This window comes from Mesocricetus auratus, unplaced genomic scaffold (genome assembly GCF_017639785.1).
Source record: "Mesocricetus auratus isolate SY011 unplaced genomic scaffold, BCM_Maur_2.0 Super-Scaffold_4256, whole genome shotgun sequence".
Classification (NCBI taxonomy): domain Eukaryota; kingdom Metazoa; phylum Chordata; class Mammalia; order Rodentia; family Cricetidae; genus Mesocricetus; species Mesocricetus auratus.
In genome coordinates this window covers 20,168,920-20,182,857 of record NW_024429182.1, presented here as the reverse complement: position 1 = coordinate 20,182,857, position 13,938 = coordinate 20,168,920, and the positions used below count along the sequence as shown (strand labels likewise).

The following is a 13,938-nucleotide window of genomic DNA, read 5'->3' as shown; positions in this document are numbered from 1 at the left end:
ATGAAAATCCTGGTAATGTAACAACCAGTTAAACATCTCTAGGATGGTTGCTAGTCTCATAAGTCTGCAGATAGCCACCATCAGACAACATCTAGGAAAAAACCCTCAAAATCCCAGGATGCCTTCTTAAAAGAAAAAGGACAGGAGACAGGAGAAGGGCCTAAATGAGGATGCCTCATTAGAAAGGAAAGGATAACAGGAAAGGGGGAAGAAGAGGAGGAAGAAGAGGAGGAGGAGGAGGAGGAGGATCCTGAGGGTTGCCCTGTGGCTGACTTAGCCACCCTGGAAAAGGCAATGGACATAATTGGGCAAAAATTACTGCCCAAGCCACAACGCTCCTCCTCCCTTTAGTCTCTTCGTCCCTTAAGAGCCTTCATAGGCCCCAGATGACAAAGATCCAGTGCCCACATTCCCCGGAAGTTGGATTGCGTTTTTTGATCATTCAGTGGGTTATGGATGTTTGTCATCATTTAGGGGATTGGTTACAAATTGTTACTGGTCATGGTCAGGGAGAAGACGAAACAAGGGACATTAGATTCAAGAATCTTTCTGAAGGGAAAAGGAGAATATAATATAGAATGATGGGATGAAAAGGTGGATTCTTGAGTCTACTTATGAGCAACAAGTAGTCTCAAATATTTTACATTGGTATAGATTTTTATATGTCGATAGAAATTTAAGGTTATTTTTGTTATGCTGTATATATGTTCCTATTCTTGTTTAAGGTATTATACCTATACAGCTCATTTTAAAATGTAAAGTTCTAGTCTTTGAAAGTTATTTAAGATAATAAAGAAATACAAGTTAATAGTCATCTACAACAAACATATTGTTATGTTAGGTATGTTTTCAAGGTCAAATATATTTTAGATAGACAGGTGATCTTCAAACACTTCAAAGACCTACAGAATATGGCACTTAAAATGTTTTAATAGCCGGGCGGTGGTGGTGGTGCACGCCTTTAATCCCAGCACTCGGGAGGCAGAGGCAGGCGGATCTCTGTGAGTCCGAGGCTGGGCTGGACCGATAGCCTCCAAAACAATACAGAGAAACCGTGTCTCGTAAAAACCAAAAAAAATGTTTTAATAATATAAAGTTTTTCATGACAGTGACACATGTCTGCTCCTGGCAGCACCCATCTGCTTCAAAAAAAGGATGATGAGCACTGAAGAACCTCCATATGCAGTTTGCTTTCTTTGTGATGAAAGCTGGCCATTTGGGCAAGAAACTGACCTTGCTTAACTGCTGACAGTGTGTTTGTACAAAGTGCACAAGCAGGGCACAAAGGAATGAGACTGTGGAACTTTGTCAAGACAAGGTGGGACAGTCCTTCTCACAGAAAAGTCTGCCAGCTATTCTAGGCCTAGAGGCCAAAGATAGATGACCCAACATTGCTGGGGAAACTTGGGTGACTGTCTAGGCAGCCTGCTGTTTCTGTCATTTCTCATACTTTTGAAAGTTGCTTGCTCTGCACTTCGTGTTTACTCAGATAAAGACAGGTAGTTATAGTTACAGTTTTCCTTAGTCATGATAAAAAGTAAATAGGGCTGGGTGTTGGTGACACACGCCTTTAATCCCAGCACTCGTGAGGCAGAGACAGTTTGAGGCCAGCCTGGTCTACAGAGTGAGTTCCAGGACAGCCTCCAAAACAATACAGAGAAACCCTGCCTCGAAACCCCCCCCCAAAAGTAAATAGGTACCAAACTTTGGACTTCCTAAGGTAAGATAGATAATAGAGTATTTTCTCTGAATTTGCCAAATACTAATGGACTGGATATTATGAATGTATTTCTTACTTGATAGTTGTTCTTTTTGGGATTTTTTTTTGAGACAGGGTTTCTCTGTGTGCTTTTGTAGACCAGGCTGGCCTCGAACAGAGATTCGCCTGCCTCTGCCTTCTGAGTTCTGGGATTAAAGGCGTGTGCCACCACTATCCAGCTTGATAACTGTTCTTATTGTATATAGTTTGTACTGTGTTAGAGTTAAACTCTTATTTAGACAAAAAGGGTACTATGGAATAATCTTTTTGTACACTGTGAAGATGTGTCTTTGCCAAGGCGCCTTCTGATTGGTTTAACAAGGAGCTGAATGGCCCATGGTTAGACAGGAGGTTAGGTGAGACTTCCAGGCAGAGAGAGAAGAAAAGGAGATGAACCTAGGCATGGGAGACACCAGGAAACAGAAGGTATAAGATGAAAGAGAGGTAAAAAGCCACAAGGCAAGACATGCATTAATATAAATGGGTTAAGTTATAAGGCCTAATAGACAAACCCAAGCTTTCATAAGTAATAAGTCTCTATATCATGATTTGGGGGCTGTCAGTGCAGAGAAAGACTAGCTTTAGATTACAACTTAAATTCCCCAACACCCTCATAATGCATCCTCAAAACTTTTCTCTCTTGTGCCTCCCTAACCCATACTCCCACTATATAACGATTAGGCACCAATCCCAGAGACCTTAAAGCCAATGCCCTATGGCAGATCGATATTGCCTGTATTTAGTCATTGGGTAAACAAAAATTTGTATTCATCACTGTTGATACCTATTTATGTTTCACCTGGGCTATACAGCACAGACTGGTGAAAACTCAAAGACACTAATTAACTACATACTCTCCTCCTTCACTATTATGAGGACTCCTCTCCAGATTAAAACTGCTAATGGACCAGCCTTTATGTGCCACCAATTAAAAAGATTCTGTGAGACTTGGAAGATAGCCCACCATGCTGGCATCCCCATCCCCCAAATCCTCAGGGCCAAGCCATCATTAAAAAGACACACCAAACTCTGAAAAAAATATGATCAAACAAGCACAAGGTTCCCTGCCATCAAACAGCCAACTAAATCTGGCACTATTCACACCCAGTCTGCTAAACGCTTACGCTAACCAGGACCAACACCCTCCCCACCCCTCCCCACACACCCTGCTGTCTGTCACCGGGCAGCCCATCACACATACCACCCATCCTGGCACTTTGGAAGGATCCATTTGACCCGTGTTGGAAGGGGCCCGTCCCCTTGTTAACAGTGGGGAGGAGATTTGCTTGTGTCTTCCCACAGAATCAACCCTGCCCTGTTTGAATACTGGCCCACAATGTGCGACACAACCCCTCCAGTCAGAAAGATGGCACACCTGTCAACCATGGGGAAAAGGAAAAAAATGGCGCAGACACCCAAGGACACAGAGTCAGATCACCTGGAATGACATCCGTGCCCAACAAAGCTGCCCCACCCCACCCCCCAAGCCTCCTCTTCTGCTGTCCTCACTGTTGCCTTTACCAGAGCTTCAGATACCTCCTTCCTCCTGAATACTGTGTTCTGGAGGTTTTGTGTCAGGGAAACACATGGCGGGGGGGGGGGGCGGGGGGGTCAGATAGTAGGAACAGGTATTGCCCACTAGAGGGATGCCAAAGGCCCATTGAGTTCCTGGTATACCCAAATGACAGCACTACAGCTCCAGAAGACTTTGTCTGCTTCCCTTTCCGACTGGATGGAGATACTTAATGGAGGATGCCACCGTTACACTTGCCGGCTAGAGGGGCTTACTCAGGGTCATGATCAATGAAAGGGAAGATGCATTTTTCTAGTAAATAGCCACCCACATTCACGTAGTACACATTTCAGACCCTGGGCAAAACCACTGGTATTAAGGGTGATGGGCAAATACTATCAAGGTGGCCTCCCCTTCTCTAGATATCCTGTCGCATACATTCACATTTCTCAAAGCCTGTACCTGCAACTAAACCTGTCTTAACACACGAGAACATTAAACAAACAGGAACAAACGGGCGGGACAAATAAAATCAACAGTGTCCTGGAGTCAATGCATTCAATGTGCTGCTGATTTCCTCCCACTCACCACACATCCAAATGCCTCTCACTGCTTCTTGGGTGCCGCTAGCACCCACCCCTTGCTCGCTGTACCAATCCACAAATACCTCTGTGATGACGCCGACCAGGAGAGGCGACGCCCGTCCAGACCTTCATGACGCTCCCTTCAATGATTCAGCGACTCAAACTCACTGAGACCAAATGTCTACCCCATTTGCCTCTCTCCTAAGCTCACACCAACAGACCACCGATGTGCTGTCAATCAAGCTGTTACCTGCTCAACCTGCACACCACCTCCCTTCTTCCTTTGGTGCAAGGGAAAGGTAAACCCCCTGCATAACCCCCCCCCGCCAGGATTTTGCACGCCTGTTGTGATCATTCCACAGGTTTATCCATCCACACGAGGAGGAGATGGCACTGCTGCTACAAACCAGGCTAAGATGAGAGATATTCCTTTGCTGGAAGGAATAGGACTTGCCGTCTCCCTTGGATCTGCTGGGGCTACAACGTGCCATCCAGACGCATCATCTGGCCAGAGAATTTAGAGACAAGCTTGATCAGGCCATGGCATCTACCACTGACAGCCTCGAATCCCTCCAGCGGAGGCAGAAAAACTGTTGCCGGGGTCATGCTCCAAAACAGAAGAGCACACTATACCTAATTAGTGCTGCACATGGGGGACTTGCTTGGTATTGGGAGAAGAATGCTGCTTCTATGTTAACGAATCAAATGTTGTCGAAACTCATGTTAGTACCCTCAAACAACTTCACAAAGACCTGCTTTCAAGACTTCAGCTCGTTGAGCAACTAAACTGGTTCAGTAACCCTTGTTTCCCTGGCTCTTACCCTTTACGTCCTCCAATTATGCTACGCTTTATTTTGACGCTTGCCCCCTGACTTATCCAGTTCTTCTGGTGACAGATCACCACCATTGCTAAAATTGCTTTCTCCCTGCTGCCCACATGGTAACCAGACATCATGTTAGGAGCTTTGCTATAGCTGTCATATACAGATCCTTATGATAGGAGAGTGCTGTTTAATGCAAATTAGGTATGCCCAGCCACAGTCCCCAGCCTTTATATCTCCCCTCACTCTGGAACAAGGCTGAGCTGTAACACGGAATGCTCATCCACAGGCCACACAATGCCCACTTGCCGATTCTGCCCTCTTTGCCCTCATGGCTCAGTGGCCAGTGGATGGTGGGGAAGGAAGGGACCAGCAGTGACCAGCCAGCACTAGTATACATCATTTTTTAAACATGATTTGCCATACCTACATTAGCAATAAGGCCAGGCAGGCAACAGGTACTATGTTTTTAACAGTTAAAGGTACCTAACTGGCAATCACAAGTGGTAAGACACCAGGTGTATATCTGATAACACTTTGCATCCAGAATCCAAATGGACAGACTTAAGTGGCCAAGACATAGAAGATTCTTTGGGCAAAGGGACTCTGCAGATGACGGGGATTTTGTAAAGCAGTAGAACAGCATAGCCCTGCATTGCTGGACGTTCAAGGCTTGTAATTCAGACTCCAGCACTTAACCTTCACCACTTGTCAGTTAAAAATAAACTGAAATGTGTCGAACCCTGCTAGTCTAAAGGGAAAGTGCAAAGTTCTTTCATTTCCGCCGAAGAAAAGCAACAAAAGAAAGCAGCACTGAGTCGCAGTCTCCTTCGGGAAGAGCGGCTGCAGGCTCACAGCATATGATGCTATGGAGTCAGTCCTCAAGGATTTATTTCTAGAATGAAAGAAGCTTGTACTCAAGATGACAAAACATCCCAGCAGTCGCTTCATTAGGGAACATATCAACAGCAGTCACAAATTCCCGGAGAAACCTGTGTGATGCTCCTCCTGGGACAGAACTTTAGTCAGGATCATTTAGCTCCGGGGGGGACACTCATTCCATCCAGATTATATGCTAATGCAACATAAAGCCAAGAAAACACCAGCTACTAAAAGACTATTCTAGAAGGTTCTCCAACCCTTGCTGGGGACCAACAAGACCCTACTTCTATCTGCCAGTAAGTACCTTTGGGTCCAAACAAAGAGCCTCGGAGACTGGAGCACATGATAAGACCCAAAGATAACTTGAAATCTAGCTGGTCCCAGCTGGACCCAGCTAGGATGGGGTGGTTTGTCTGATGATATCCACTTAAACGCCCAGCTTTTCACATATTAATCAAGAAGCAGTGGGAAGGAGCGAAGGAAAGACAGACAAACAGACACACAGAAGAGAATGGCAATCTGAAATCAGAGGGGTGCAGGAGTGATGTCTAGTACTGGGGATGAGGAGAATGGGGCAGAAATGCAAAAGAGAAAAGGAGGAACCAGTGCAGTCTGTGGCTTTATACATGGTGAACAATATAGGTGGAGTTTTTTGTCTAGACTGCCGATCACCTCTGTCCAGTCAGCCACTTCCCAAATAACCACACAGAGACCTAATATTAATTATAAATGCTCAGCTGATAGCTCAGACGTGTTTTTAGCTAGCCCTTATAACTTAAACGAACCATTTCTATTACTCTATGTGCTGCCCCAAGGCTCATCTACACACTTCCCATCCCGTCCTGCTAGCTCTGCATCTCATGGCATCTCTTCCTACTTCACCCTTCTTCCCAGCGTCCTCTCTGTCTAGCTGTTCCTCTTTTACTTCCTGCCTAGCTAACAGCTATTTGGCTTTTTATTAAACCAATAAGAAGGCACCTTGGCAAAGACACATCTGTGTACAAAATATTATTCCACAACAGAGCAAAGACCAGATCCATGGAATGTGCTCGTAGTAGGGTCTATGGAATGTAGACTCTGGAAGGCAGGGATCATGACAATTCACTGATGGACTGTTTATCACCTGGCACCATGTCACTTACACACAGGACAGATTTGATAAGGATTTGTTTGAATGAGTAAGTAGATGAAAAACATATGAAGATACAAGAAATAAGCTCGTGATGTGGTGGACTTTGGGCTTTTTGAAGGAGTTTAGGCATTGCTCCAGCAGAGAAAAAAAGGCAGGAAATTTAGGCAGAAGAACTAGCATAATGTATGTTGACATGAAATAAAAGGCAACCTTAACCAGCCAGGGAGTTATGACCCCCTGGAGGTCTCACACTCAGCAGTAACCTAATCGATATCTCACTACACCTGTCAAAAACAACAACAAACAAACAAAACAAAAAACAAGGGCATTGCATTAGGATGTGGACAAACTAATCTATACTTGAACCTCCACAAAGTCCAGGATTACATCTTATTTTCTAGTCCCTCTTCTGGTTGAGCACATCTTATACACAGCACTGGGCTGGGGGCTGGGGATGCCACAAAGCTGTAAGTCATTCTTCCCATCAGAGCCAGGGACTCATAATCAGACAGATATAATGAATGAGGGCTCAAGGTGATCTGTGTGCAGCGCCCCAAGGGAAACATAGTCTGTAAGCTGTGTGGGCCCAAGGGAAAGAGAGACTGGCTGCTGTTGGTAGAGAATTTTAGCTTATTAACTTGAAAACATTTGCCCTGGTGCATTCAAGGAATGCAGAGTCCCAATCTGACTGCTAGATCTTGTACCCAGAACTAATGCCCCTGCAATAGTTCCAGGGTGCACTACTGTATGCAAACTTCAGCTAGAGTAGGTTCCAGAAATGTCAGGAGTCAAAAGTTACTATAGTGCAACCTGGAGTTCTCTAGGATTTCATCACCTCCTGTGAGCCTGCGGTTTCTAGCAGCATTATGTACCTTACTCCATTCTCTGGTGGGTAAAGATGAGCCTCTGAGATACGTTAAACCAGTTAAACTATAACCCATCGGGTTACCCTGGAAACAGACTGGACAAGGCCTCCAGATCAGAGACCTTGGGGTGATGCTGAACACAGAAAAGAATGACTCCCATCACCGGAGCACGAGGACTTTAGTTCACCCCCAAAGGCAAAGAAAGAGGCACAAGAACCGAGCAAGGGAATTTGGGGGTAGTGAAAACAGATGACATGAAGGTGCCTTGATTTTATCCAGTGATTGTGTCATTTTATCCTTGACAAAGACAGTTCTTACTTTGTGTGGAAGTAAAACTCCAGATAAAAAGAAGCAAAACTAAAGGTCTGAAAACAGAGACACGCAGCTACCAGCTGGTGGCAGTATATCTAAACTAAAGACTGTATGAGAGGGGGTGTGTGAGTGTGTGTGTGTGTGTGTGTGTGTGAGAGAGAGAGAGAGAGAGAGAGACAGAGACAGAGACAGAGACAGAGAGGGGGAGGGTGTGTGTGTGTGTGTGTGTGAGTGAGAGAGAGGGTGCGTGTGTGTGAATGTGTGAGTTTGTGTGAGAGAGAATGTGTGTGAGAGAGGGTGCGTGTGAGTATGTGTGAGTATGTGTAAGAGAGAGAGGGTGTGTGTGTGTGTGTGTGTGTGTGTGTGTGTGTGTGTGTGTGTGTAGGGGTGGGGTAGGAGGGAGTGGAACAAAGCCATAATCTCCAGGTCAGACTCCCAGCACTTCCTCCCAGCTCCCCTTGATTAAATCCTGGGAGCTCCCCTGTGATTATTTGGGGCTCCCTTTGGTGAAGATCTGAGAAATAAAGGGGCATGAGCTCTCCAAGGTAACTGGACTAAAGCCTTGTACTCTGTAGTATCATTCTGTGATCCAGGGAAATACCTAAGTGGTGAGTGAATTCCCCTGGTACAATGATTTTCAGCATTTAAGAATTGCCATCGGGAATGACAATGAAGGTGAGCGTTGCTAAACCTGGCGTTTAGACATATAGAAGCAACTCCTGAGGAGTGTCCATCCAAGGACAGTAAATGCAACTCCAGAACGACAGACCAGGGGGTCCCTTTACCCCAGTGTTATGGCAGACATCCTCTGTGAACCTGAAGACTTGGATTTCTGAACCAGTTTTCCCTTGATGGACGTAAGAGTGTTACTAACTCTTGGAGCCTTTGGTTTGCTCCCTATATAGTAGAAATGTTTCTATCCATCAAGGTGAAGGACAATTGGGTAAGACAACAGAGATAAAAGCAGCTGGTCCACATCTGGGGATGGCGAATCCATGGCCATCACTATGCTAGTGCTGCCACAGCATCCAAGACGGGTCTGTTTGCTCTCTATCCTGTTTCACCCAGGCAGTCACTGTGGGTAAAATGATTCTTCCCAGGCCCGATTGCTGCATCTTCTGAATCAGCAGGGAAGAGGTATTCTGGGGTTAAAGCAGACAACCACACAGACAAATAAACCTAATCTACATCAGAAACCTCAGGGATTATATGATTTGGCAATTTAAAACTCTGATAGCTTCCTTGGGTCTATGATATCCAGAGCCTTCCGACCCCAATGGACTTTACAAGCTGCCTTCCAGCCACAAGCAGCCTAGGCCCACAGCACCCTCAGAAGCTCTGGTGAGCCTGTTTCAGGTGGCAATACAGGTACCTTGGTAGTCTCTATAGGAATCCTGCAACATGACTGGGGACTGTCATATTTTGGAGCATGGGGGATAGCATGTCTGAAGACCATCACCGCATACTGTCTATAAGCAGGGCATTCTCATTGTTCAACAGCCCCATAGCCAGGGAGCAGGGCAGAAAGTAGGTGAATCTTATGAATTCCTAAAGGGTCCTGCTGGCAGCTTTGTGAATGTGTCCCTGTTCTAAAGTGGAAAAAGACAGGTTTTGGTCCACTGTAACTCCAATATGGGAGAGGTGGGGGGGGCGCTGGGGGGGAATCAAGTCCCTGGAACAGAAATGCCCCAGAAACATCTAGCCTTGCTAGATATGAACGTGGGTAAGCAGGCCTGTGAGGAGAGGGAGTGTCAGCAGCTGTGCTTGTTTTGTTTGTTTTTGAGAGGGGGTTGTTGTTTTGTATTGGAGACAAGCTCTTTGTAACCCAGGCTGGTCTTGATTCTCCAGCTCCACTGGAAAGCTGTAATTATAGGCATGAGTAGCCTTAGGCTGTTTTGTTAGCTAGTTTCTGGAACTGCAGATAGGGGAAACAGCCTTAGGGGCAGGGAGGTTTACTAAAGGTGACCAGAACTAAAATGACTCCTGTTAGAGACAAAATTCTGGCCTGGATTAAAAAGTATGAAGTCTGTACTCTCTAGAATGTTAGCTAGAGCACTTGGGGCAAGTTAACCCATCACTGCCTGCTTCCTCACAGCAGCTAGTGACAGCACCCTAGGGCGGCCACAAGGAGTCAATGAGATAAAGGGTATGGATGGTACAGCCTGCCAGGCCTGGGCTCATTAGTGAAGAGTCTCCAGGTATGCTTCTCTCTCTCCAAAGGTGCTGGGAGGGGACCTCACACCACTCCTGGTTCCCAGTCAGCCTGTGCCTCCTGCTCTAAGGACTCCTCACGATGACTTTTCCATAGCCTCAGTTCATGAGTGGGAAAATCAGGCTCCCTTCCCTGCAGTCCTGAAAGGGTAGCAGCACTCAGCTTAGCCATCCCAGAAATCTCTCCATCCACAAAGTCATGTGTCATGGATATTTATCTTAGTCTTCCTTGAATCTGTTAAATAGACCCAGAGGGCAAGAGAGCTAAGTCCCAGGCAGCATTTCAGAGCGCTTAGTACTTCACAGTACGTGACATCAAAAAGCCTCAAGGTGGGGGTGCAGCTGTGCTCACCAGCCACTGCACCCAAATCCAATCTCATTTAGATAACTTCTCTGAAGGGTGGCTCACTGCCCCCTAAAGGGTGCTCTAAAGACCATAGGTGGTCACCCTGATTGTAGCTGCCTGCACAGAGCTATTTCGTATGTCTTCACATGCAGGCATGCCTAAGCATGTCTTCTCCACTCATTTCTCTTTTACAACTCAATTAGGGCAATATAGCAAAGCCAAAGAGTTTCATGTGTGAGTAGGTTATTTTATAAATGAATTGCATGTCAGATAGAAAGGGACATCACAACATGCTTGTTATAAAAAGGGCCCATCTAGCCGGGCAGTAGCGGAGCACGCCTTTAATCCCAGCACTTGGGAGGCAGAGGCAGGCAGATCTCTGTGAGTTCAAGGCCAGCCTGGTCTACAGAGTGAGTTCCAGGACAGCCTCCAAAGCCACAGATAAACCCTATCTTGAAAAACTCAGAAAGAAAGAAAGAAAGAAAGGAAGGAAGGAAGGAAGGAAGGAAGAAAGGAAGAAAGGAAGAAAGAAAGGAAGGAAGAAAGGAAGGAAGAAAGAAAGAAGAGGGTGGCCCATCTGTGCCGGTAGGGCTGAGAGCTTCTTGATTGGAAGGCAATGCTATCAAGCTAGTGACTTCCAGGCAAGTGGTAGAGGAAGTTGGGAGAAGGGCTCTGCTTGTTATGACACATGACTGCAGCTCTGATGCCGTTGCAACACAGGATCTTCACTGGGGTGATTGCAGAGGTAATCAGGGGCTTTCCCCCCTTTGGACTAGAGTGAAGAAAGCCATTTCTGAGCAACAGCATGGAGGCAGAAGTAGGCTGAGCTACTCACAGAGGTCTTCTGTGGCCGCTGGGGCAAAGGCAGCCATGGACTCGTAGAGCTCCTCATCGCAGCCGGGGTTGAGGGAGCACTTCATGAGGAGGTCTGTGGACAGGTGGGCCATGGACTCGTACACATCGTCAGCCTCCTCGCCATGCATCAGCTCCTCCTTAATGTGGCTCTTAAGCATGTCCACAGTCTCCTGCAAGGGAAGATGGGATCGCTGCACACGAGGCGCTTGGCTAGCCCGCAATCTCAGGCCCCAAGGAGCCTTGCAGTGGGCAAAGGAAGTAATCACAGACCAGGGTTACAATTGCTTATGGGAGCTCTGTTGAGCCAGGCATCAGGCCCTCGTCTCCTCTTCTCTTACCCTTCTTGTATCTTCCTCCAACACTAATCACAGAGTTAAGAACTTACATCCTGGTTCAGGTGCCAGAGGACATACATAAAAACTGCTCCCTCATGAGTACCTCGTAAGAATCAGGCTCCACACAGGGCACACGCCTGCACCTGCCCTCCTTTGAAAGGCACACCACTCTCCCTCATTCACAGATGGAAAAACAAGCTCAGAAAACCTGGTCTTCCCTGCCAGGTTTACAGTCTCCATTTTGGTCGTTTTACTACATACACCCCTGTGGGTGCTCAGAGGAAAACAAAAGGCAAAGGAACCACACAGTGGTTAGGGAGGACCATGTGGAGAAGTTCCGGCCCTCCTGCAGCCAGGGGTCCCTGAGGGAAATCTCCATCCCTGTCCTTCAGGAAGGTTTCTCCAAGTGGCAGACAATCTCTAGGGTTTCCTCCCCCCAGTTTCCACACTCTAGATGTCCCCACAGACAGATGTCAGAAAGGCTCCCCTGTCCCTCTCCCCCAGAGGCTTTGAAGCTGACTTCCCTGCAACCTCTGAACAGCTTTTCCTGGCCAGACACAGTGATGTGTCACAATCCTTACCTCAGCCTCAAACCACAGAAACCCTCCTCATCAGCATCAACTGGCAGAAGTCACCTTTGGTTGACTGTGTTCATTTCTTGGTGAGACCCAAATGAATTAAGTAACAGATTCTTAGTGGTGGGGACTCAGCTGTAGCATTTGGCAGATAGGTAGGTAGGTAGGTAGGTAGACAGATAGGTAGGTAGACAGATAGGTAGATAGGTAGATAGATAGATAGATAGATAGATAGATAGATAGATAGATAGATAGATAGATAGAGAGAGAGAGAGGCAGGCAGGCAGGCAGGCAGGCAGATAAAATCTGACACTCCATGAGGATCATCAGGGACAACCTTTGGTGGCAAGGCTAAAGATGCATTTGTGGAAGGTGACTTAGCTAGAGGTCAAGATGATATGAGAAATGTGATTCAGACAAAAGCTCAAGGCATTCTGAAAATAACACTGTAACCCCCGTTGTGCAGAGTAAGATAACAAGACCCAACTACAGCACTGAACTAAGTTCCACCTCTACCTTTGTCAGTGCAAAGCTCTAAGCAGTCACCTTGGCTTTCTCCATCCTCACTTATAAAATGAAGGTCTAAGTCCCTTCAGCTTCAAGGATATGTGGTGAAAGGTAAATGAGACAGGGCATTTGCTGATCAAATGATCCCAGTAACTTAGTTACTGCTCTGAATAGAGTGACCTAACCAAAAATGATGAACACAAAAACGGCATGCTGTGTTTAGCAAATTTGTGACTTTTGAAGTAAAGCCAAGTAAATAAACTTAGAGAAGATCATGAGTGCCTTTATGCCCATTTGTGCCCGTGAGGACCCAAAGAAGGATGTAAACTGTTCTGATTGTTTGAAAACACCTACATCTTCCCCAAAACATCAGAAGCCCTTCTATAAGGCACCCCTGCCTTATAGATTTTCTACCACAGAGTAGAGGTAGATTTCTGAGGCTGTATCAGGCTCACTCCTGTATGGAGGTAGCGAGTAAGAATGCATTAGTCTGGCTGTTTATTTTGGATGGTCACAACCAGATGAGCTAGCCTCAGGTGTCCCTTGTGAGTCTGAAAAGAAGGAGGAACACCCAAAGGGGGTGAGTCAAAAACAGCTTCCTCCAAGACACTGGAGGCAATCCTGGATGGAATAACACCAGGCATGGTGCAAGACTGAACTCAGGGCAGGATTCAGAAGCTGATGGCCAAGGATAAGTTGCTAAGAAAGCTGGGTGTATCCACCTGCCTTAACTTCTAGCAGGAAATAAGGTCTCAAAGTTGGTCACCTTGATGCCTCCTCAAGGTAGAAGCTCACTGTGGCCTTCACCCAGGAAGGAATCGATTCTAACACAGTTTACCTGGGCCCAAAGGTGGGCAAAGCAGCTAGGCACATGCCACTAAGGAGTCTGGGAGGTAGGTGGGGAGAGGGCGCAGCATCTGCCTTGAACAGACACGTTATGTGCAAGTTCCTGTCAATATTTTGGAAGTGGCCTCAGGGTTTTACATATGTTAGTTCCCTTTAGTCTAAAATAAACTCTGTGACTATTTCCCTCTGCATATGAAGAAATGGGAGACGGAGGCTGGAGAGATGACTCCGTGGTGAAGAGCACTTGCTGCTCCTACAGAGGACCTGGGTCTATTCCCAGGACCTGCATGGCAGCTCATAACAATCAGTAACTCCAGTTCCAGGGGATCTGACGCACTCTCCTGGGAGCACCAGACATGCATGCAGTATGCATATATACATGTAGTATAAACAC

General features: G+C 46.4%; 1 protein-coding gene across 1 annotated transcript in view; it reads right to left on the bottom strand.

Annotated features, from left to right (window-relative positions):
- Pik3ap1 (phosphoinositide-3-kinase adaptor protein 1) overlaps positions 1–13,938 on the bottom strand; it is a 122,124-nt gene that overhangs the window by 45,079 nt on the left and 63,107 nt on the right. Inside the window, exon 8 of the mRNA XM_005063603.4 lies at positions 11,262–11,451. Coding sequence (XP_005063660.1) covers positions 11,262–11,451 — 190 coding nt within the window. The remainder of the gene's footprint in view (positions 1–11,261; positions 11,452–13,938) is intronic.